Source organism: Calypte anna, chromosome 9 (assembly GCF_003957555.1).
Source record: "Calypte anna isolate BGI_N300 chromosome 9, bCalAnn1_v1.p, whole genome shotgun sequence".
Classification (NCBI taxonomy): domain Eukaryota; kingdom Metazoa; phylum Chordata; class Aves; order Apodiformes; family Trochilidae; genus Calypte; species Calypte anna.
This window is the reverse complement of record NC_044255.1, coordinates 12,778,738-12,804,683: the sequence shown is the minus strand read 5'-3', so window position 1 is coordinate 12,804,683 and position 25,946 is coordinate 12,778,738. Positions and strand designations below refer to the sequence as shown.

The window sequence follows — 25,946 nt, the reverse complement described above, 5'->3', positions numbered from 1 at the left end:
AAGTCATTCTGATATGATCATTCTGCACTTCTAATTGTACAGTTTTTGTAACTGAAGCTGTCTTTCTTTTCTGTAGGGTTTTTTTTAATATGCCTTCAGGGAATACAGTTATCATATAATGCTGAATTTAACGGTAAATCCAACAGTGAAATGTTTATAGGCTTTCAACCACAATTGTAGAAAGCCTATCAAATTAAAATACTCTAACAATCTCTCATGAATTCTCCAAATCATAGTAACAAAGTAGAAGATAAATCGGATACATCATTGCGTTCCCATAATTGAATTTCTATATGAATTGTCTGCCTGTGAAGAACATTTTGGGAATGTTTACACAGCCATTAATTTTTTGGCTTTGAAGCATAAGACTCTTGAAAGAAACAACTTCAGTTTCTGTAGAATTGTAAATGAAGTAATCTAGTTAACTGTTTTTAGGACTTAATATCAGGTCTCTAAGTTGAGGTAAGGGATCGTTTCGAAAGTGCATTGCTGACAAGCATGTGAGCTTGCAGATGAAAAAAGTTGATTTTTTTGGCCTGTGTAACACAGGCACATTTCATTTCACATAGGTGAGGTTCATGCACCTTTTCAAATGTAAAATGAGATTCCATTATAGGGCATAATCTTAGGAGTATGTCTTACAGCTCAGTAAGAGGCTCCTGTTTTAATCTCATTTCTACATCCCCACTAAACCCTTTATTGTGCTGTGTCCAGATATAAAATGGTTCAACAGGGAGAAAAGAAATTAATTTTAACCCATATCAGTTCCATAGTATGGAACACAGTATGGCCTTATCATACATTTGTGCTTTCACAAGTAAGGAAGGTGAGTAATGAGTACAAAGCAGGCATGAATGCAGGTATAGGTGGCAGTGGACTCACACAACTATCTTTGCTGGCAAAATAAATAATTATAAAACTGTAGCCATACAGCTGGTGTTCAGGTACTGCTAGTTCCTATTATCTGAAAACATGATTTTCTTGAAATTGTTGGGAATTTTTCAGAAGAATGCACATAAGATTCTTTGCCTCTGGTCCTACAGTGGTAAAGTTGTGTTCAGATAATATTTCTAAGGTTTTTGTCTCCTGCCAACCCTATAAGCAGGATACTGACTTTTATTTTTAAGAATGATGTTATTTTTATATACTAAAATAATTCCAATTTATAACTTGATACAAAATAATGTAATTTACATAACTTTTGACAGTGTCAAGTGCTTCAAATGTTTGTTTGCCTTTTCTTCTATGATGACATGTAACCAGCTCTGTGCAGAGTGCTCGTTTGAATTTCAGAAAGCACCTTCTGTGGGCTTTTTGGAAATTTTTCCTTTTACAGAGGTTTGCTCTGGATGAAGCTTGTTCTCATTACAAGGGGCTGTGGATACTGTGCTACATATTCTCTGTGTGTGCATGAGAGAGCATTCCTCATTCTTGTTTTAGGCAGCTGTCATAATGATGCAGTCACTTATGAACACATTTATACTATTTTATACATTTGTACTATTTATACCTCCTGGTTTATTCTTTTTCAACATTTACTTTTTTCTTTGTGGTGTAGAGCTCTCTTTGACTATGACAAGACTAAAGATAGTGGCCTTCCAAGTCAAGGATTGAACTTCAAATTTGGAGACATTCTTCATGTCATTAATGCTTCTGATGATGAATGGTGGCAAGCACGGCAGGTAACTCCAGATGGAGAAAGTGACGAAATTGGAGTTATCCCAAGCAAACGCAGGTATGTCATAATTCATTGACTTGAGATGTCTGCTATTAAAGAGCAGATGCAGCTAATCCATAAATTGTATGTGCTTTGCTCTTTGGTGTTACTTTTGTACCACATCAGACACTTTTTTTTTTTGCTATTTAAAAAAACCTGTAGTGGGTTTCTGATAACTGACTGAGAAGTTTGTTAAAATCCTATTTAGCCCAAGGAATTGGATATTGAAGTTGAGTAAGGCGGTCCAGAGCCAGCATTCTGTTCTCACTGTAAGAGAATTATGGCTTTAACAATATTAGTTGTAGGTTTAATAACATTGCACCAATTATGTATGAAAATGTGCAATGTGAATTTTAGTCTAATCATGACGCTATCATGAGTTCTTTCTACCCAAAACCTGGAAAACTGGCAAGCCTTTCTTTCATGGCCACAGTAAATGGAAGTGAGGTGTTTGTTGTCATACTAAAGACACAAGTAAGAGACCAAGTGGACTGAATCTTAATATCTGCTGGTTTCTAGTAATTGAGGCTGTTCACTTTGTCATTTGCGTCTTCCAGATTTATTAAACCAATATACTCACAGAATACTTCCATACCCTCACAGCTCAGCACTTGAGGAATAATACCCTTCTTTTCCAAAACAGTTTTCCATTAGTAGGCTTCCATTGTCTGAAGGTGTCATCAGCAATCTATATTTGTACCAGTAAAGGTATACCTATATGCATAGGTTGTAACAAGTAGTAAATTGAAGTTCTGAGCATATTGCTGATTTACCATTTTTGTGTATGTTTTTGTGGTAGAGTTGAGAAAAAAGAACGAGCCCGTTTAAAGACAGTGAAATTCAACTCCAAAGCAAGAGGAGATAAAGGGGTGAGTTAATGAAGTGTTAATTACACCTGGCACTGTGAATGGTAAAATTTTTCAGTGGTTTTATGTATGCAGACTCGGTTTCAGCTTTTAATTAAAAGATTAAATTCTGTCAGATAGAAATAAATAATTCTGAGCACCAAAGCAAACTTCAATTGCCAAAACACAGCAAATTGTTTGAAGAATTAGCTTGGAAATATGTTGTATCATTAATACTGTATTGTTATTGGAGTCATAGGTACTAAACACAACGAATAGTGCTATTTCTAACAGGATGGCAAGTGCTGTTCATAAAGCAGTTTAGTCCTTTAGTACGGATTGGACTCCTGGACTCCTCTGCTGGGGAAAGGGCTTGCTACCAATTTTCAGCAAAACTGTTTATTTTTTCAAGTTTTTTAAAAAATTCATCTAGCAAACAAGGAAGTAAAGCTCAACAGGATCCCTGTGTTGAAATGAGGTTGTACCATATGCACAGTTATTCACAGAATAAAGTATCTTCACTATTACAACTACAGCTGTGGAAGCTTTACGGAATTTCATTCAAGGACAGAGACCAACAGAAATTCAAGGCTAGCACCATTACTGACCAGAATCTGTCGCCATCTGGCAGATGTTTTTTCTCAGCACCACTCTCTACTGGCATAAGTACTGATGTAGCTGTGCTTAAATGAACCAGTCAACCAATGCAGAAGAAAAATAACCCAGGCTGAAAGAAATCCTGGTTTTAATTTTAGACAATCTCTTGGTGCAGCTCTCTGTGTGATATGCAATCCCCTTCTCAGTACCTGTGATGGGAATGAGTGGTCAGAAAGCTGGGCAGCTGCTTAAATAGTAATGGCAATGTTTGTATCTGAAATTGTAGCAGCTTCGTAATTGTAAAGCAGCCACTTTTTATGATTTTAAGGGTGAGGCTTTTTTGCAGTGTTTTGGTAATTTTGAAATGTGGCAGTTTCCCAGCTTTATAATTTCTACCAATAGTCTACAACTAGTAATTTCAAGACATAAGTGTATGCATTTTAGATGTAACAGGTCTTCTGAAGTAGCAATATATTGTAATTTTTTAAAATTTAAAATGAAATTTCTTGAATAGTGATTATTTTTTTAATACCACTAATGCTGTAACCTTAATCAGTCATTATTGTAGACCCAAAAGATTCCTTTTAGTAATTTATTTCAGTTACAATATTATAATAACTTGAGAAATAACATATATAAAGTATTAAAGCTTCAATACGTTATCCTGATAGTGTAGCAATTTACACTTTAAAGACTCTCAGATTCATGTGTGCATCCCTCTGTTACATGGCAAAGGTTTTAGTTTAGTTTATTAATGAAGAAAATTTCATGTTTTTCCTACAAATATTTGTTTTAAAGGAAATCATTATCTCTAGTTATTTTCTGATTAACAATTACAGTACTGTCTTGAGGATTCACTGAATTATTTGCAATTTTTTTCTGGTTTGGTACATTCTAATCTTGGTATTGGAATAAAATGTTATCAGATGATGTGGTAATTTTAAGTTGACCATTTTATAATTTGAGTTAGGTTTTTAGAAGTAACAGAAAGTAAATTACTTAAGTGGGTTAGATTATTTTAATTACATCAATTTTTTGAATGTTACCATATTCTTTGGAAGATAATTGCATGGTTTTGTAATTTGTCTACCAATCAACTGCAGACAGTTAACCCAATTAATGTTGTATTTGAAGTAGCATTTTGACAATAGCAGAGTTAGTGGACAGTCACTGTGTACCTAACATAGCACCAAGATGTGCATGGAATACTGAGTGGAAAAGCAACTACGCTTGCCATTGATACAGAACTGCAGTTCTTTTTCTTTAGTAACATCTCATTTTGCAAACATGCTTACACTCTTCACAGTCTTTTGCTTCAGCTGGAAATGTTTTAACATTACATTTTTCCTTGAAGTATTCTTCCTGTGTTTGACATGATGATCATTTTCCCAGTACATGTCATCATGGACTGTGTGCCTTCCTGTGTCTGTATATGATAATACTCCATGGGCAGGATGAAATAACAACTTTGTAAAATCCTTCACATTTGTACATTAAAGAATAACCCTAGTGATGTCAAACATTAAAATCCATTTTCCTTTCATTTTAAGGAAAGCTAGAAAACAGAATAGAAATTGTTTATTTTTTAACTTGTTTGTTCCTTTCATATGCACATTTGTCTCACTGTGCTGCTTCTGTTTTAATATATTCTTGCTTATGATGCCTGTTTATGATTTGCAGTGGGCTTTTGAAAACTTTAATACAATTACTATGCATCTGCAACTAATAAATTCTCTCTAGCTTTTTATAATCATATTATCTTTTAGAAATAATCATTTGGCTAATCTTTTACACAAAATCAGTGTAATATTACTTTTTTACTTATTTATTTATTGGCAATGGAACTGACTCTGACCATTATACATGCAGTATATGAAGCTTAGTGCAAATTCAGTACAATGTACTGTACAGGTAGTTAAAATTATGCTATTATGAAATATTTTCAAAATTAAAGTGGAAAACCTCATTATGTTTTATGAAATGCATATAATTTTTTATGAAATGCAATGCATATTTTATGAAATGATATCAGCCACTATTTTAAAATTACTGAGTGTATAAGCAAATTGCAGTCTGACCGCCTCAGTTAAACTTCACCATTTTATCTCTGTTATATTTATTTCCCCTGTTCTTTTGTCCAAACTAAGGAGCTTTTCCAGATGGGACCAACAAATAGGTGTGAGACTTCCACTTTCTGAAATTCCTGTTATAGGATTTTTGAGTATATTCAGCAGAGATTTAATCAGGGCATACTTCTTTGTTGCCCTGTTATCTATAGATTACATTAATCTTTCTTATCTTTCTGGTTATGAGAAAGCAGTTGCAGTGCCTTGTTGGCTTCCGGTGAAGTAGGTCAGGAGAACCATGACTGAAAACCTTGCCCGTGCCAATATTGCTCCTGCAAGCCTATGGTTGGCTTGAAACCAGTTCTTTTGTCCATATGTCAGGTTGATAATTTACCAAATATTTCAGTGGAATGACAGTTGTAGTTGAACACAGATGCCAGCCAATTAAAGGTTTATGGATTCCCTACTTAACACAGTATTGCTATTTCCAGAGCTCAATGCCACCAGTTGTGCTCCCACAGTACCATGTGTCTCTTTAACACCTGATAGTTTTAAGTATTTTTTTTACAAACAATGCTAATCACAGGATGTTTCACTGTCTGATATTGCCAGGCAAGTCTGCATTAAAACAGATGGCCTTAAGGATTGTTAATTCTGTAGCAGGACGCAGCTTGTGTTGTGCACTATGTGCACTCTCTTTAGGAAGGCTAAATGCTTGAATTGTAGTTGTGCCAAAGAAGCTGGGTCATTGTTTGAAAAATCTTTGTCCTATTTAAACCCTAATTAGAACTATATTTCATTCCAAATGTAATGCTGGTAGAAAAGATAACATATCTATCTGCCACTGTATTGCACTTAACAAAGGAAGATGAGCTTATGGTGGCTGAAGGAGAAGCAATTTCCTGTTAAATGCTCCAGATTTTAGAAAGAGCAGTTTTTAATGTATTAACTGAAAATGTTTGGGTTTGGTATTTTTAAAGTAGCTTTTGAAAGATTGTTCTGTGGAAATTTTATTACTCCCTGCTGCACATGGGCTCTGCTTGGCATAGGAATGGTCCCCCTGCAGAATAGGGTCTCAAAATCAAGTTGGGCGTTTTCTTACTTTTGCCATTCTTCCCTTACTGGGGTTTCTGCAGACCAAATGACAAAAACATGGCAAATACACATCTCCACAAAACTGCTTAGGTGATTCACGTAGGCCTAAAGACTAAACAAAATTTCAGGAGGCCTGAAATTAGCTGTATTAGTTTTAATTCTGGTCACAATTGCAATAAGAATGTTACTGATGGATTTAGTCATTCAATTTCTTTATTGACTTAGAACAATAAATTAAAGATGTTATAGTCACATAATGTCTTCAGCAGCAGATGTGACAGTTATTACTAAATTATGTGATAATTAAACTTGTAGACATACCTATGTAAGAAAGAAATTACATTGATGCTCTTCATCACTTAGACAAGGAGCACAATATTAGTTTATATGCAAATATGTGGATATATATAGCTATATAGGTAGCTAGAAATTTTTGTAGCAACAGAGCAGAAATTCTTCAGCAACACAAGCAGTTAATATCAAAAGTTGCTGATCTTCTTTATCCTTGGATATACAGGGTTTTTCATGTGATAAATCTCTATAATTGTGCCCTTGAAAAATAATTGCCACAATAAATAAATGAAATCCATTTGTATCTTTAAAAAGTTGATACTGGGATGCAGAATTAGGTACAGCAAAATAATTTTTTTCAGTGAACTTGCAATGAATTGCATTTATGAAAGCTTAAAAGAAGTACAGTTTGGTTTTTAGTTTGGAGGGGGTTTTTTAGTTATTTGGATATTGTAACTAGGCATATTTCTTTTTCCTTTTTTCCTCTTTCTCTGTTGCTTAGTTTTTTATCATATTAGCATTCGGTAAAATGTCAGCTTTTAACTTCCATTTTTCTTTACTGTATAATAGGTTATTTACCAAAGTATTTACAGTTTTGCCTTTGGAAGTAGGGTAACACTGGCACATACTTCTGGTGTGCTGTTATGATGTCAGCTTTTTGCAAAAGCATGTGTAAAACTTCAACTTTTTTTTGTTGTTTTATTTTTTTTTTAATACTGTAGCCCCCATATAAGCTAATATCAGTGATTTAATTGATTTTGAGTTAATTATAATTTGGCCATATTATAGCAGCCTACTTTTTCACATCTTTTTACACTACTTAAATTTGTGAAATAGATGTCAGACCGTATAGGATGGACGGGCCTGACAGTTCTCTCAATAGTAAGCATGTGAAATACGGAGGGAGTGAGCAAAGCCATGATCTATTTTTAATAAGCTAAGAAGACAGTATTAAACAAAAACATGCACTGCATAATGTGGTTATAGGAGTCAGCTTCCACAAAGCTGCTGCTCTGGGCCTTTGTTCACACAGACATTAGACATCCTTTGTTTTGCCCCTCCTTTTCTTCTTCAGCAGTCATTCAATGACAAGCGTAAAAAGAACCTCTTTTCCCGAAAATTTCCCTTCTACAAGAACAAGGACCAGAGTGAGCAGGAAACCAGTGATATTGACCGTAAGTATGTGGCATTCAATGGAGAGCAAAGCACAGTAGAAGGGCCTGCTAGATTGCAGTAGGGTGTTACCATGGAGACAGTTTCATGAGCTGCAACAGGATAATTGAGCTTGAGGTGCCAATGACAAGTGAATCTCCAAAATCAATGAAACCGCTTGCTGTTAAAATAAAAATTAACCCAGGAGTACCCCAGTTTAAAATAAACTGGGTAATACTGTTGAGTAACAACACTCTGTGTGTAACTGGAGGACGTAACGGCCTTCCAGACCTCTCAAGTGGTTCCTCAATCATTGAAAGAATGTGCGCAGCAACGAGAACATAACAGAGCTTATCAGCTTCTCAAATTAGTCCCTTCAGACTGTTTTCTTCAAAGTCATTCAATTCTAATTTTATTTTCCTAATGAAGAGAGGTTACTTTGATTTTCATCATTGTTGCCAGCACTGATTAAAAAAGTGTCTTTTCAAAAAGCAGTTTCAACTTTTCAACTACTTCAGACCAGGTCTGCTACAAACTGCATTCTCTGCGGCTTCCATCACTGATTACACTTCACGTGCCAGTCAGGTCAAATCCTGTAGACTTATCTTCCCCTGTGATGTTCTGGGAACTGTCTCCTATCGTAGCGCCAGTTTTATATATTACTGACTATTATTTTCTTTGTGATTGTCTTTTTATTGCTTGCCCTCTGGGGACTACTCTGCAGGAGGTCCCTGACGACATGGGATCAAAAGGCCTGAGTAAGTGATCAAAATACTCCCAAGTTATTTTAACCTCCATCTGAAAAATTACTACTTTTTTTTTTTAACAGATCTCTTTGAGACTGGTGCTCTTCTGGCATGAGGAGGTTGATTCTAAAAATGTTCCATCAGCTTTTTCTAGTTTGTAGTGTTACAGAGGTTTTTGCTTTCAGGAACGTGCTGCTTTAAGTTCATGTGACTATCACATTAGATTTTCTTTTGTTCTTCAGAAGCTTACCAGCACTTACTTATTTGTCCTTAATAGTACTATGTTTTTGAATTTGGTAATTGTTTTTAAATGTCATTTTAATCTTGTCAATGTGTTTTTATTTATTTAAAAATAACCTATGGCTTTTTACAGTACTAGTACAACCACTGGCCTATTACTTCAACTAGTTTCAATTTCAGCATTTTCCAGTCCTCTACCTAGGTGACTGAAGTTTACAGCTACTTAAACAAGCAAGGAACACTGGATTAACAATGCCAAGAGAGTTTTTCCATCTGATTTATTTCAACTCTTACGATGCTTATACACCAGGTAGAGGGATAGCTAATAGAGGAGACACATAAGCTTTTTTTGTATGTATTGCATACATTTCAACAATGTCAATACAGTAACATTAGAAGTTGCTGAGTACTGTTAGCACCACCTGTGTACCAAAATCACAAACAAAAACCCCACTCAAGACCTTGGTTTTTATCACAGATACTAAGCACATACATTGTTATGCATTCATGGAATAACAAAATTATTCACAAAAAATATGTGACTAAACATTGTTAAAAATAACATTTCTTCCAAGGGCATAACTTTGTGTAAGAAGTTGTCTATATTTGACCTAAATCATGGAATAAAAATTCTAGTAGCTGTGACATTAATTTTCCATTTCTGAAATGGACAGTTTCATGGAAATTTTTGGTCCAGAGCACATAACTATAGCAACCTTTATTGTCTTATGGATTGGACCAGAAGTTCATAAGCAACCCTTTTGGTTTAATCATCATACCTAGTTTGAACTACATCCAAAAAATGTCACTGGGTGATTCTGTTATAAAAACAACTGGGTTCTAGGCTGTTTTTCAGCACACTCAGACTTTCTAAACCTGTGTTTAGCACAATGCGAGCTGTGTTACTTGGGCTCTGCAGGACTGCTGCATTTTAGGGTTTATATCTTCACCAGCTATGCCATTATCAAGCTATCAAAACATTTATATTCTAAATTGACAGTGTCTCCCTTTCATGTTTATGAGGCTTTTAAACATTACTGTTTGCCTCTTCTGTGCCAACGTGAACGTTCTTTTTCCAATACAAGGAAAAGAAATTGAAGTAGATCCAAATTTCTGGTACTCACAAACATGAGGAAGAATTTATCTGGTTTTCCTGTATGGAAATAAAATGAGAGAGTTCATTCTACCCAGAGATTTGTGGTTTAAAAATATTAGTTCGCGTTATCTAAATCAATTTTAAAAGGATAACTAGATTACATATGATGACTACATTTTTTTATGTTAATTAATCACTAGAACCATACTTGCTTTGTAACTGTGGTCTTACATCTACAGTCCCCTTGCTTCTTTCTCTACTATTTTGTAGGAGAGGAACCACACTGAGTTTAATGTATTGTAAGCACTCCTCATGATAGCAGTATTTCTTACTGTACGCACACAGGTACCTAGTTTCAAATTAATTCTATTTAATTAGTATAGATTAAACACAAGCTGCTTTATGCAGTCTTAACCTTTGAGTGTTAATACTTTTCATTACAAATAGACACAGGCACTGGGTGACACAAAAATTGCTTCTTTACAATGAAGTTCAGCAATATAAAAGTTTATTTTTGTACACCAGATTTGTAGAACTTTCAGGAAACAGAATAGATTGATTCCTGGAATACATTTTTATTATAAAAATGATATGTAACATAATTGCATAGATTAAAAAAAGTAAATATAAACACTTCATATCTACTAATATTTTGATTACTATGCAAATGGCATGAAATTATTATCATCAATTATTATCAGGAGCTTCTAAAAACTAAAGCATTACTGGGAGGGAAGAAAATACTCTTAATTCTGCATTCTACTTCATGTAAACTATTTAATATATCGCTGGAGATTCTCTCTTGTTGAATATGTTACACTATATTTCCTGCAAAGTATTCCAGTGTTTTCTGTTAAAAGACTCTTAAATAATCAATAAATTGCCTGCATAAAAGTTGAAATGTATAATCCTATAGTTTTTGCACAACAAAATTTATCTCGAAGTGAAAACCTAAAATGTACAGGGTTACATGTGAACTGTGATTAGTGTACTTTTCATAATCTTATTTTCATGTGTTATTTAATGTTTTTATTAACATCAATTCCTTTTGTATGAAATTAAGCTTGATCCTGAGAGCTATGAGAAGTACCTTAAAACTTTTATATGCAGTATGTATTGATTTCAACGTTTTGATATCAGTATTGTCTTCCATCTGGATTATTTTGTGTCAATTTTCTTTCTTTTGGACTCATGCCATTGGTGTATGTTCCTTATTTTTTTCCATTGTGTTGCAATTTCAGAGCATGTAACCTCTAATGCCAGCGATAGTGAAAGTAGTTACCGTAAGTGTTTTTAAGTTCTTTGTTTATTTAGAACCTTTGTTTAGTAGCTCTTTGGTTTTGTTTGTCTGTCTTTTCTGGGTATTTACATGTTAGAACTTCCACTCACCTTCAGATGAAATCTGTATTTATGTTTGGTGGGGTACTGCAAATTCTGCGGGTGTCTGTGTTTGTTTTTAAAAACTGACTAGAGAGAAAAATTGCAAACCTCCTTTATGGATATTTTTATCGTGATCTGTGATTTTCTTAGTTCAGCTTAATTTGATTCTGTTCCTATTATTTTTAAATTATGTGACCTAACTAGACCTATGAAAACCTAAATGTATATTTAATGCTAACAGATGTAGTTCTATGTAGCTGAGCTTAACACTTGAAGCATAACTAAACTGTGTAATCTCTTAAATGGTGCAGTAACTATACACATTTTTTTTCATAATATACTCATTTATTATGTATAGACTTCTAATAACAAAGATAAGCAAACATGTATTTACCCTTGTTTAGAGCTTTCATTTATCTCTTTTGTCAAGTGTGGGTGCTTAGGATGAATTGTCTTCAAGGCTTAAAACATGTAGGCAGTACTGGTGTCAATTATGATAACTCAGTATGCTAGCCATGCGTGCATGTTCTCTCTCTCTGAAGACATAATATCTATTAAATACTAGACTGTTAGATTTTTTTATTAGCCCAAGCTACAAAGGTGCACTAGTAGTAAGTACATGTTGACTGTGGGTGATGTGCTTCATTACGCTGCTCTATGGTGCTTTAAAATGGTGCCTTAAACCAGGATAGAGCAGAGCAGGTAGATTAAAAAGTTGAGGATTTGAAGAAGAATACAAAAAGAAAGAAGTGTGCAAGTCAGGCAGTGACAGAGCAGCTCACTGGCCAGCCCCTGCCTGCCTGCTAACTTCAGAAACAGCTATTACTTAATTAGGGTAATAAGGAAAGTGATTCGTTAACAGATATATTTGTTTGGAAACTGAGATCTTCTCAGAGCTAAGGATCCATGTTGTTTCTTCCAGATGATTAGGCTGTAGGAGAGAATTAATCCATGTGTATACAATACTGCTAACAGTATCACAGACTGTTATTGAAAAGAAAATGACTGGGGGAGGCATTTGTGTCCCCTGAGAATAATGCAAACATGAGCATGTATGGAACTTGCCATTGACAACTTGCAAATTTTAATCATTTTTAATGACAAGACATTAAAACTATCTAACTGTGACTGTTGCTTCCTAAATTTGCTGCTTTCCTTTCTTCCCACCTACTCATCCAGCCCAGCCCCATTCTGCCTCTGGCAACTCTTTCTCAGAGCTTGCTTTCTTTATGTTTGCAGCTTGTTATAGGTACTAATAGTTTTTTATGCTATTGCTGTTTGGGAACTCCTGATTTTATTATGAATATTGTGGATTTGCTTATCTGAATGTGTAATTTCAAGCACTTTTTATTAAAATATTTTCTTAATTTCTTCTTACTGCTGTCTAATATGAAAGTTATCTTGATTACAGATGAGTACGGTTGTTCAAAAGGTTCATTCTATTAATATTCATTTTTCCAAAGTATTGAAAAGCAGTGACAATATATACTTTTTGCCCTCAATCAGGAGATGCTTTTTACTTACTATTTCTTCAATAGTTTGCTTAGCATATTTTTGACCTTATAGCAATGCGACTTCTCTAAAGAAGCATCTAATTATATGTGAGCTGGATCTTGCATAGAACATTTGATAGTTGGTGATTCCTCTCCCTAGCCTAAAAGGGTTTCTGAAAGTATATACTGTCCTTCTAAAATCCATCTGCATGATTGTAACTTTTTGAGATATAAAGATACACAGGCTGCATGTTTTCATGTCTGTCTTAAGGTGTTCCTCACGTGCAATAACTAAAAAATGAAAATGTTCATTCATGTATTGCTGTAGTTCAGTTTGAATGCAACTTTATTGCAAATAAGAGACATAGTTCTTTTAAATATAGAACTTACTATTTCATTAAAAGATCAGTACTATTTCGCATGAAATTAATATATGTATATATAGGCAATATGTGAATTTATAAAAGGCTTCACCTGCCATCTGATTTTATACAACTGTAGTATTGCATTGATATTTGCCCAGAGAGGTGGTGGAAGCCCCATCCCTGGAAGTTTTTAAGGCCAGACTGGACAGGGCTCTGAGCAACCTGATCTAGTGGGAGGTGTCCCTGCCTATGACAGGGGTTTTGGAACTGGATGGTCATAAGGGTCCCTTCCAGCCCTGAAAATTGTTCCTTTGCCTCTTGTACATATAGCTTATAAATTGCAACGAATGTTGCAAAATTACACAAGTGAGTTATTGAATGACTGTATATTATTCATAGTTCATATTATTATCATATAATTTGAACTTGTTGCTTCTGAATTAGAAGTTCTCTGCTGTTGTGGAGTTAATTTTTAGTGATTCCTGTGATTTTAGTGATTTTTAGAGATATCCTGACAGACTAGAAATAAACTTTTAGAAAGATGGCAACTTAGGTACATTTGAGATGCTTTCACTAACATTTAAAAAGTCTGCAGCTTTCAAAGGTCAGAATTCAGTTATTGTCGTTTCATTCACTGCTGATGTACTCTCTGGAGCTGAGAACAACACAAAGCATTCTTTGCTTTCAATTTTATCTTTAAAAACTTAGAGTTATTTGGTATATACAATAATAATTTTTATAGAATTAGTGGTTGAAGATGTGTATATAAATTCCACATTGTGATAAAGTTAATGGAAGATATGTACACATTTACACCCATGATTATCACTCTATAAATAGAGAAAAATGCTACTGTAAATCTTAGCTTCAAAGTATGGAGAATATTCATGATGAAGGTGGCATTGCCTCTAGCAGTGAATGACAGCATGCATGGCTCTCATTCAGGGAAATGTGCATAAGAACATTTCAATAATGCTTTAAAATTCTTCTTGTGCTTGATGTCAGTTTGACATGCTAATGTGAACCAGGCAATTATTTATACTGTATGTGTCTTATGCTTTAAAATTTTGTGTTTGGCTTATCTTTGTGATTTTTATAATTCATCGCTCTCAAAAAATGTCCTTCATCAGTATCATTGCAATGCATATTACTGAGGAATGTATGTATCATTATAGTTCATCAAATGACTCAATATAAATATATTGGTGACAAAAAAAAAAAACATGGATATTTCTTTGCATTTACATTTTAGGTGGCCAAGAGGAATATGTCTTGTCATATGAACCAGTCAATCAACAAGAAGGTTTGTAGATCTTGCTCATTATAAAATAAATGTCATGTGCATTATCAGAATGCCTTATGTGCCCTTATGTATTGAGCAGCATGATAAAAGTCTTTTGAACTTGTTACCATTATTCAGATGAATAAAGCATAAAGGCATAAATTATTAAATGCAATTGATAAATTATTTAGTGCAGAATCCAAAGGTGTGCTACTAAAAATAACATTTGTGGCTTACACTCGCAAAAGGAAAATATGGTACGTTTAATAGTTTTGTCAGTATGAACCTCAGAAATTATAGTTTTCTTCTAATTTGTATTGCTTTAGTATCCCCACTGTTGCAGTTTCTTTTTTCTGGTACAGCAGAAAGTGTCCGCAGATCATTTGTCTATTTTAGGAAGCTTTGAAATGTCTCAAAATTAAAATCTTCAAACTGAAATATCTCTAGAACATGACAGTCTCAAGTTTCTTTATGGGGTTCTTATATGGCTAATTTGGTCACCAATAACTGAGTACATTTTCTTTCAGAATTCTTTTTTTTGTGTGTGTGTAGTGAACTTGATAAAAAATTTTCTTGCGCTTGCATTTAAAAAAATGCTTTTCACCAGTTTCCAGTGGGATGCTATGATTTCCTTTTCACCTTGGTTCTTATCTTGCTTCACTGTGTAAAACATACAGAATTTATAGTGTTCCTTTCACTAGCACAGGTGCTAATGGTTGATTTACGTTATGTGATACATAGCTCATGTAAATTTGTAAATTTATTGCTAAAAAAATGTCTTTTGGGAATCCTTGACATCTACTATCTATCAAATTAGGTGGCAATCACATTAAATATACATCATGTATTTTCATGAATTTTGACAGTCAAGATTTAATTTCAGGTTTCATGCGGGGAGTGACATGACCCAGTTGCTTTTAATAGCATTCTGGAACATATGTGCCTGTATAGACTTTCTACCTGTTAATCATGACATATGGGGTCCATTTCATCAGCAAGCTTCCCAAAGTTGTAAAAATGGTTATACAAGGCTACATTTTTTATATCATATAATTTGTATTTTCTGTATAAAATTGTGGATGAGAACTGCATGAGTTAAGACCATACTAAAAATGTGGCAAACCATTCCATGGGCGAAGCAAGCTTTGCTTAGTCTGAGGAACAGGAGATTTGTTGCCCTCCAGTGAGCACCTGCTGGGTCTGTGCATACGTGCAAACCACACAGTATCAGAAAATGAGAAATGCCTCTTTAGCTGCCATTAGCTTCCCATATTCTGACAGCTTAATGGTTTAGTGAGAATGATAGTAATATTAAGTGAATAAACCTCGAGCTTGAAGAGAAAAGATGTGAATGAGACTATGCACAAGCAGATGGTTTGGTAACTGCCATATTGTAAAACGGAAGATGTTTAGAGAGTCAAGTTTGTTGGCATTTAAATGCATGACTGTAATTCCTTTTTTGAGTCTAATATAGTACATGGGGACGGCCATAAAAGATCCAGCCCCTCATTCCTTTGCTTAGGTACAGCAATACATTCCCTGTGTATATTATCTTCATTGGTCTGCTAATTCACTTCCACTGTAATTTTTTTTTTAAAGAAGCATAGAGGAATAAGGAACAGTAATTACCCAATAGATTTAAAAGTGCTTGGATTTGTGAGTAGTGGGCCACCCTCAGTCTTTTAAACAAAGATGTTTATTAGTAAATTGATAGGCTGACGGTTACTTAATCCCAGACATTGCTTTTATTAATATATTAATTCTCTTGAATATAAGTAGTTCCACAAGTCTGACCTATAAAATATATTTTAATTAAGATTTATTACTTTAGAATTATATATGCAGTAAAGATAGATGAACCGGAAACTAAAATTTGTACAACTGAAATTATACACTAATGCCAAGAAACTGAGACATTATTATTGTCTTCATGGTTCTTGCAGTGTAATCAGGTATTTTCTTCTTGACCTTAACTTCCAGCCAGAAGCCCTGTATAAAAAAAAAGCAGCTGCTTGTAAAAGATGCTATACTTCATTTCATAAGGGTGGTAATAGTTATATAAGATGTATATAGTTGAATCTTTTAATACAGGAGTATTTAACTTGTAGTCGTAGAGAAAAGGAAGCAGCTTTTTCCAACACAGAGCTAGAATTTCACAGACTCTGCTACTGCTTCAGTACCTCTTTGAAGGGAAGAGATTTTCAAACTGCTCCATTTTGCTGTCTTCATTAGAACAAATGATGTTCACAGAATGTTAGAATCACAGAATGTAATGGGTTGAAAGGGACCTTGAGAGATCATCAAGTCCCAAAGTTCCTTTGTGTTTTTTGCCAAAGACTTTATAATTCAAGACTCATCTTTACTTGACCTGGATAGTGATTTGAAAGTGAAGATCTAACATATTGCTGTTACTACATTCTTTATTTATATACATTTTCCAGCATCTTTTTCTTCTCTTTAGGAGTACATATTCTTTTGGGTATTAAAACAATTGCCATGTGACAAAGCATGTTTTGCTGAACTGTGAAAGTTATTGAAATGTAATGGTTGTTATTTTTCTTTGTTCCATAGTCAATTACACTCGACCTGTGATTGTTTTGGGACCCATGAAAGACAGAATAAATGATGATCTGATCTCAGAATTTCCAGACAAATTTGGCTCATGTGTTCCACGTAAGTCTCAGCAAATAGTAAAGCAGTTCCAAGAGATTTTTTTCTGTTGATTTTCTTAATAGTCGTAGCCTCTGTATGCTGAGTTTAAGAAAGGTAATATATTGTCAGATTTTTATAGATCTATCTTAATTATATGTGATCTCTTTGCTTTTGAAAATTTTGCAGTGTAAACGGGAGACTTTTTTTGATATTGCAGGGGAAAAAGTCACTGCTTTTTATTTGCTTTAAAAATTACTGATTTTTATTTAAAGATACCACTAGACCAAAGCGAGATTATGAGGTGGATGGACGTGATTACCATTTTGTCACTTCTCGAGAGCAAATGGAAAAGGATATTCAGGATCACAAATTCATTGAAGCTGGCCAGTACAATAATCATCTTTATGGAACAAGTGTCCAATCAGTGCGAGAAGTAGCAGAAAAGGTAAATCAGTGCAAGCTGCTTTAATTTACTGAGGTGATTACCTGACTGTGCTGCCAGGAAAAGACAAGAGTGATAAGAAACCACTAGGAACACACTGACTTAAAAAGGAATTTATACAAAACTAGAAGCAAAGAGCATTGTCACAATGGAACTTTGGTATAATGGAAACACTGTGATTAAATTATGGGAAGAGAGCAACCATAGTTTCTGCCCCCTTACAAAAAGAGAAAAAAGAAATAATAATTTGGATTACCAGCTAATTAGCCTAGTCACATACATACATCATTAACTGGTTAAGAATAGTGGTGGTGGAGTTGATTCATGTGAGAATCTGTTTAATATTGACCTGTGTGAAAGAAAATTTATAAAATTGTTGTTCTTCATGCTCTTTGTGGATTTAGCTGACAAAGGGAAAAGAGTGAATTTAATAAATTCAAATGTATGACAAGTTCTTAGATAACTACCACTAGATTTTGAAGACTGACCTTACTGGTTTTATCCTAAATAGATTTTAATTAACTGTTTCTTGCAAAATCTAATTATTTCTGCATTCCAACTGAAGTTTACTTGAGCTCTCTGAAAAGAGTGGGAAGAAGGAAGAATGTTTTGTAGAGTAAGATACTTGTTTTTTTAAAAAAATTGGGTGAACATTTTTGCCAATGTTCCATGTTAGGTTGATGAGTGTTGTTCTGCTACTTATAAATTTGCAGTAGATAATTATATCTGTTCTGTATGAGAGAAGACAGCTATTTTCTAGGTGGAAACTCACAAATGTGAGCACTATCAGTCTGGACATGCGTAGGATAAGCGTGGTTAATCCACGTGACATGGGAGTGTGCTTAGTGGCTGAGTATTGTTAATTCTGGTAATTTAATTTACTGGAATCAAAACCAGGGAGAGCATGGTGAGGTTCTGTCCATGTGGTGATATTTTTTTTGGTTGTCAGTCTTACCCTATGGAATAAAACGTGACCCTGTGGCATATGGTGAGAAAAGTAAAGAAAATAAAGGTAATTACAAAACTGTTAAAATAAATGAGCAGTGCACTGTATGGGAGACTGACCAAAGTTGTGAAATTACCATGTGTGGTTAAATAATGAAACTATTGAACAGCTTAAACATTATCAGCCTGTTGGCAGTTGCTTCACCTGGTAGCATGAATACAATCCTTTAATTCCACCCTGGACCTGAAACTGGCTGTGTTCTTTTGCCCATCTTGTGGGACCCATAAGGTCTGAAATGATTGTGATTTTTTTAGACAGTGACATGAAGAAGAAAGTGCTACCACATGTAAAATATTGTTCAAATGCACTGTGCATAGAGCAAAATAACTTCCCTGGATAAAAACATGATACTTGTGTCATGAAGTACTTGCATTTATTTTCTTTGTCTTCCAAATCTTAACTCGAAAGGAATTTTAAAATCCTCTTTGGAATCACTGGCACCTTGTAAATCTCTCTAACAATGGCCACTGTTAATGCATGTCTGAGATTGATTTGGAATAAATTGTTGCAGTTATATTCCATAAAGTCAAACACAGCTATGATGTAGGCAACCTACTCCTCTACCCTTTGCCCAAAATCCTTGGGGAGCTGGCTTGAGTTGTTGGGACAAACGCAACAAATACTGAGTGTCTTAGCCCAAAAAGGGAAATGTACCAGTCAATGCCCTTTATTCTAATTTGCCAGAGCATGTGCAATATTTAAAGAGAAACCAGACGAAAGATGTGGACAGTTCAGTACACGTAGTAAAATACTCTGCTAGAATATGCAGACACCTTTCTTAAATTATACCAGTCAACATTCAGATCTGTTGACTGGATCCTGGGAAACTGCTCATCAGTTGAAAGCTTAGCAAATATGTGTTGCTCATGTGGGAAGGACATTTCTGTCCTCCTTGAGAATTCCTGAAATAGAGTTGTGTGGGTTTGTTGTGCTAGGAATTAATGTAAATGAACTTAGTGATCTCTTCTACCAGGAAGTAGAAACCTGTCAGTCATTTCAGACTAGAGTTACTTTCTTGCTTTTTAACATGCCCTCCAGGAATGATCTCCCAGGAGTTTAGGAAGTGTGTTGTATGATATGAGTAACATTTGATTTTATGCTGCTTGTGGGTTTGTGTCCTGGTTTACAGCATTCTACTGTTCACACTGATCTGCTAAAGTAAAAGCTTTTTGTATTTTAGTCAACTGACTCTATGCTCTAATTTTGTTGGCTCCAAGGGAGATGTGTTTTCTCTTCTAAATCACCACGCTATGCATATCTGTGACTTAAACTTTGCTTAGTGTCATTTTCCATTCTCTCTCACTTTTTAGGGCAAACATTGCATTCTTGATGTTTCTGGTAATGCAATCAAAAGGTTGCAGATTGCCCAGCTCTACCCCATCTCCATTTTTATTAAACCCAAAGCAGTGGAAAATATCATGTAAGTAAAGTGACTCAGGCTGAATTATTTGTGAATTTGAAAAGCCAGCTACAAGTTATGTGAAGACAATTGTCATATATGCATTTTAATCAATATTTACTTTCCTGAGTTTATTTTTTAGGGACTTTTGGTCAGGGTTTATAATCCAAATTAAAGGTACTGAGAATAAATGTTGTAGTGATAAATTCCATGGAACATTGTGTCCAAACAGCTCATTTTCACTACAGTCTCTGCTTAAGTGTGTTATTTAGGAAACTGCCTGTTATTTGGGTTAAGACTCAGAAAAGGCTCCAAGTATTTTATAGTAGTTTTAAAATGTATAATGTTTCAATTTCAGGGAAATGAATAAACGCTTAACAGAAGAGCAAGCCAGGAAGACATTTGAGAGAGCCATGAAACTGGAACAAGAATTTACTGAACACTTCACAGGTGTGTTTTGCTTGAGATTGTTCCCTTGCAAGAGTTGAAATTTTGTTGTTTGCTGTAAAATAGTAATTGCCTCACTGCTCAGGCTGTTCTGTTGTTTGAAGGCATAGAGCCATATATAGTACCTCTATATTGATTTCAGTTTGTTCATTGAATTGAAAATATACAGAAAATTAATGAGATCTTAATTTAGGGTTTAAAACCCATGATACTTTTCACCATTTTGCAGGTACTGCAGTAACAGAGATGCTTGCTTTGCTGATACACTTATGCTTAAAGCTTTTCATTTGCAGAGCTGAGATTTTCCAGCAAAGCTCCCTGCAGAAAATTATTCCTTTCTATTTTTTTTTTAATCAGGAAGTTAAGAAAGGTAGTAATTGTTTAAGCCTCTGGGAATTGGGTACTGCAGCATTATGTTGCTTAGAAAATTAAATTTGTGCATGGACCTTACTGTAATAGCAAGGGGTGGGCTGCAAGCACTCAAACTCTGCTAAGTGTTCTCAGTGTGTCTTGCAGTAGGAAGAGATTGATCAAGTCAGGGTCTTCAGGAGGATGGAAAGGAGGATTTCTGTCCTAGATAGAATTTGCTCCTTTCCTTCCTGTTATGCTCTCTTTTACAGTCTTTGAGTGTTTGCTGCCCTGTTCACCTCCTTTCTGTGACATGACTCCCTTGCTCTGCTCCTTCTTCCGAATCTTACGTGGGCAGAGCTGTGAAGGCACCAGTCTGCTCCACCTGGGCAGTGACACAGGCATGGGTGGTGGCTTCACTGGGAGAAAGATACAGGAACCTGAAGACTTCCAGCCCCACTCTTACTGCTGCCTTGTTCTCTACATTATGTGTCACCCACACAAGTGGACAATTTGAGTTCATCCTTTCTTGTCTGCCTCCCTCTGCTGCCTCTCAGCTGTCACTGTTTATTCCAATACTGCATCTAGCTCTCTCACTTTTCTCTGTGCCCAGGAAATTATGGGACTCACAAAACATATTGCAAATTCTTCCTACTATTACCAAATGACTTGCAAATATGTCAAGTTTGTTGTTCAGGAAGCAAACAAGTTCATCTTAATATTTATTAATTAAATATTTCCTGAGTAGCTGGTATGTCTCCGGGCGTTATATAGGACAATTTATCAGGAAAATAAGGTGCATCATTCAAGATGTTTCCAAAACCTGGAGGCCTTTTAAAGAGCTCTAGTGCTACAGGTGATGTTTCTTCTTAGAAGTATAAAGCTTCTTGACAAAGGAAGATAGCAATATTAAGACTTCTGTCCTTGATGATCCAGCTCAGGCCAGAAATAATTTTCTGAATCTTTTTGAGATACTTGAAGACATAACAAATCCCACTTACCACTTACAGTTTGGAGGCTGCCACTCATATGAGTCAGGTCGTAAAACAGAATGTGTGAGCATTTCCTAATCTGTTAAAAAATACCACATTTTGAGTGGGGTGACTGCAAACAACTTCACCAGCAAGTTAAGTTTAAACAGACTTAAAATTTGCACTAAAGCACACGAAGAGTGCATCCATCTTCTGTTTTGAGGGTACTGAGCTTTGGAAGAAGTGTGGTTAAACATAGCTGGAGAGAAGTAAGATGCTAAAGCTTATGGTTACTTGCACTGCAAAGACATTTCTGGGTCTTTCTAATGCACTGTGGTTCTGTGAACATTACGCTTCAGCCATACTGATCAAACAGCCTCATCCTCCAACAGGAATATGACAATGGGCTGCTGATGGGAATGATGAGTAGGAATAAAAAGGAAGGAATCTGCATTAAAAAAAAAAAGCTTGAAAACAGCAGTAATGTATTAATGCACAGAGTGTATTAAAGAGTGAGTCTGACTTGCCTCCAAAATTATCAGTCATGCTAAGCTTTGCACATTGCCCAAATACTGAGTTGGCAATCCTAATTAAAAAGAAGCTGCTATTTCATGGTGAATGCATTTTCAGATTGCAATTTCAGTGTGGTAAGAACAGCTCAAATTTCATCCTCATTCTCACCAGATTGTACTTACACTGATACATCAGAGCTCATCCTTATTGGCTCACTTCTAATTATTTTCTGGCCTTGGAGAAAATCTAACTTACAGCATCTGACTATAAATTACGCTTTTAACTATATCAGGAAGGTTGAGTCTATTGCCTGGGCAACAAACTCCATAAGCTCCTCCTTTTTTTTTTTTTTTTTTTGGCCAAAAATGAAGGCAATGCTAGCAGGTAGAAATCCCAGTGCCAGTGAGCCTTGCTATGAAGTTTCAGGATCCAACTGAGCTGACCAGTCTGAATTACACCAACCCTGACCCAGACTGGCAGTGCAGAACACAACTCTGAACTGTCTTGTTTCATTATGCTGCAAACACACATGAACCAAAAAGAACACTGGAGGATGTCAGTAGACTCAGATAAGCTATAATGTAGTAAGGAAAAGCCAAAAAACCTCCATGATGTTATGTATATACTTGCAGCAAAGGGAAAACATCTGAGTGGGAGAGCTTTGTGTGCCCTGCAATCCCATCAACAATGTGCTTCTCTCCAGCACAGAAATCAGAAATCTCTGTGGGTGTCCATTCCTTCAGCAATCTAAAATCTTCTTGCTGCTTTGAGAGAAACAAACATCTTGGAACATCTATATAGAACTGAGAAGGATGATTTCTGACTGCCACATTATGTTTTGCAGCTATTGTCCAAGGAGACACACTGGAAGAAATCTACAACCAAGTGAAACAGATCATAGAGGAACAGTCTGGGCCTTACATCTGGGTTCCAGCAAAGGAAAAATTATGAAAACAGATTTTTATTTTTCATTTTCTAACTGATATCACCTACTACATCAGATGACTCTTAAGCCCTTCCAGAGGAGCCTGCCTCTAGTTCTTTCCAGCGTGTTTCATACCCTAACCATCACATTCTGCAGTTCCCATAATGCTTTACATCTGGTGTCTCTCTTAGTTTAAATAATTTGTACAATTGTGTGTCGTTGGTTTGCCATTTTTCAAACATTATGGTGGAGTGGCCTGACCAGCTATTAGTTTGGGGTGGGGGTGGGAGGGAATTGCTTGTTAAATTTCCTTAATGTTTAAGGGAAAGTAACTTTCAAAGATTTTTCAAAAAAGCTTTATAGACATTCTTTTAAAATTTCATAACAATTGAAAGAAAAGTTGTATTCAAGGAAGTTGTTAATCATAAGTAACTTTGCACGCTTAACTTTAATAGCATGGTTTGGTCAGGGCAGTCAATTCCAGGTTTTATTTTCTGAGTTAAATTCTATTCTCAGTGATTTTTTTTTTCCCCTTCCAGGCAGTTAGAGAGAAACTTTCAAATTTTGAGTTAACGTTTTCATTAGCTCCCACTACAATCCTCAAGGGATATTCATTTTCATAATTTCATATGGATATTATTATATTTTTTCATTGTTTGCCAATAAAATTGCTAGGGACAAAGATGTGTAATGTTTTTAATCTTCATCATGAAACACTATTTATAGTGTCTTAAAGAAATTGTTTATAGATAATGGTCATCACACTTTTTGAGCCTAAAATATGTTTAGGTGCTAGGAAACCTTGTATTTTTCAGAAGAATGCCAAATTTCCATTGGCAGTACTACAGAAAACAGCTGCAGAGATGGTCATTAGGGCAATGAGAGAATGATTGGTAGCCTAAAAATGTGTGTGTTCTTAGGGGTCAGATTTTAATGAATATTTTACCCACAATAACTGCCTATTTTGTTATAATAAATATATATATATTAAACTTTCTTTAACTAAACTCTGTAACTATGGGAATTATTTTCTTTACATAGTTGCACACACGTATAAATATATATATAAAAAAATATATATTTTTCTTTTACCACCTACTCCTAGCTTTTTGTTTTGAATAAAAGTACAAATTAGAATTTACCTTCCTTAATCATGAGAAGTCAAATGGGCTATGGTGGCTGGGCGTAAAGTCCAGGGAATATTAGTGACAAGAAAAAAATACATGCAAGTTCTCCTCTTTTCTATGGAATTTCAGGTGTTTGTCTTCCCCCCTCCTCCTCCTGTAATATGCATGTCTTAACCAAAGGGAGAATTTGGAATCAGCAACACGTTGTATTTTTCTGTACATGTTCATCTCGGATTGCATAGGCACAAGATCTTCCATTTGCAGTGCACAAAATTCTGTGCTGAATGTTATAAATACTTTGTACCAAAACTTGGATATTCCTTCAGTAATGAAATTCTTCAATTCCCATGTTCTTTGGTACCTGCCAGTGCTTGTTTGAAACTGATTGTTTGTCAGAGGGATGTACTTATGGCAGTCATGGGGCAGTCACACAACCAAATTAGCTTTGGTTTGTAAAGAATTATCAACACTATCCATTCCATTTGTTAGAAAGAGGAGAACAGCTAATAAACTTTATTGTACAATATATTTGTCAAGTGTGTTTTTAATCAAAAGGAATACAGCTGGTGTAGCATTTTGAAATAATTGTTGCAAACTGTAAGTGAAAATCACGTGTTAGAGGAACAGTGGTGACTAGACTGGGCCTTGTGAAGTCATTACATGAAAAGCAGGTTTAAACTTGGGACACAGATATTGCTGGTGTTAACGTGGAATGATACTAAGACTTACAGTAAATGTAAACTGCTGGTATACGGCCAAAAAATATTTTTGTTTTTCTAGGTTTGTGAAGTAGGTGTATTGTCTTTGAGACTTCTGTGAATGGAAGTAGAAGGTGTGTAAGATTAATGATAAATAATGTTGTAAAATTACAAAGGAGCTCAAAATATACTGTAGTCTTCCTCTTTGAAAGTGACTCATTATCCGAGGTGAGTAGTCAGACATCATAAAACAGACCAACTTGAAGAAAAAAATCTAAATCTCAGCAATGCAATTTGCAAGCCATAATAACAAGTTTTTACCTCTGTTTTTAAACCTATCAGAAAGAGTCTTGCCCAGCTGAGTAGATTTGTGAAGTACTGGATTATCTGAATAACTTTCACAGAACTTTTCTCGCAGGTGTTTGTCAGCTACTAGCAAAGCATCACCCAATGCTACACTCAGACTGAAGGCCACGGAGGTTACCATGCACATTTGTCATGATAGAATGAAACAAATCCTGGATCCAGAAAACCCAAAAGGCTGAGGGGAAATTTCTTTGCATTTTTTGTTGATTCTGACAGTCCTGGTAGTAGCATGGCCAAATTTCAGTGAAGTATCAAAGAATCATAGAATGGTTTGAGTTGGAATGGACCTTAAAGATTATCCAGTTCCAACCCCTCTGCCATGGGCAGGGACACCTCCCACTAAACCATGATGCTACAAGACCCCTCCAGCCTGTCCTTGAACACTTCCAGGGAGGGGGTATTCACAATTTTCCTGGACAACCTGTTCCAGTGTCTCACCACCCTCATGGTGAAGAAAGTGGCTTATAACTAACTCCTGAAAGCAGCCATGCAACACTACAGGATGTACAGACTGTCTGAAGATTGCATACATGTAGTGTCTGTGCCTGCTCTCATTAGAAGATGGTAAAGATGTGCATGGGGTTTCCTGGCAGTACACAGATGTTCTTTTTATACTAGCTGGCTGCTGAGCTGAGAAACAGCCAGCAGAGCAAAGCAGGGTTAAATGGCTTTTATCTAGAAATGTTA

The 25,946-nt window shown here is 35.3% G+C and overlaps 1 protein-coding gene across 6 annotated transcripts in view; it reads left to right on the top strand.

Annotated features, from left to right (window-relative positions):
* DLG1 (discs large MAGUK scaffold protein 1) overlaps positions 1-24,721 on the top strand; it is a 144,863-nt gene extending 120,142 nt beyond the window's left edge. For 3 of the 6 annotated variants that reach the window (XM_030455935.1, XM_030455940.1, XM_030455938.1), the window contains 10 exons: positions 1,559-1,735; positions 2,517-2,586; positions 7,687-7,786; positions 11,087-11,128; positions 14,336-14,386; positions 16,937-17,038; positions 17,290-17,462; positions 19,776-19,885; positions 20,223-20,314; positions 22,988-24,721. In XM_030455935.1, coding sequence (XP_030311795.1) covers positions 1,559-1,735; positions 2,517-2,586; positions 7,687-7,786; positions 11,087-11,128; positions 14,336-14,386; positions 16,937-17,038; positions 17,290-17,462; positions 19,776-19,885; positions 20,223-20,314; positions 22,988-23,094 — 1,024 coding nt within the window. In that variant the 3' untranslated portion in view covers positions 23,095-24,721. Of the gene's footprint in view, positions 1-1,558; positions 1,736-2,516; positions 2,587-7,686; positions 7,787-8,487; positions 8,522-11,086; positions 11,129-14,335; positions 14,387-16,936; positions 17,039-17,289; positions 17,463-19,775; positions 19,886-20,222; positions 20,315-22,987 lie in introns of all 6 variants that reach the window. The other 3 variants (XM_030455937.1, XM_030455939.1, XM_030455936.1) reach the window with 2 other exon arrangements.
* The last annotated feature ends 1,225 nt before the right edge of the window (positions 24,722-25,946 follow it).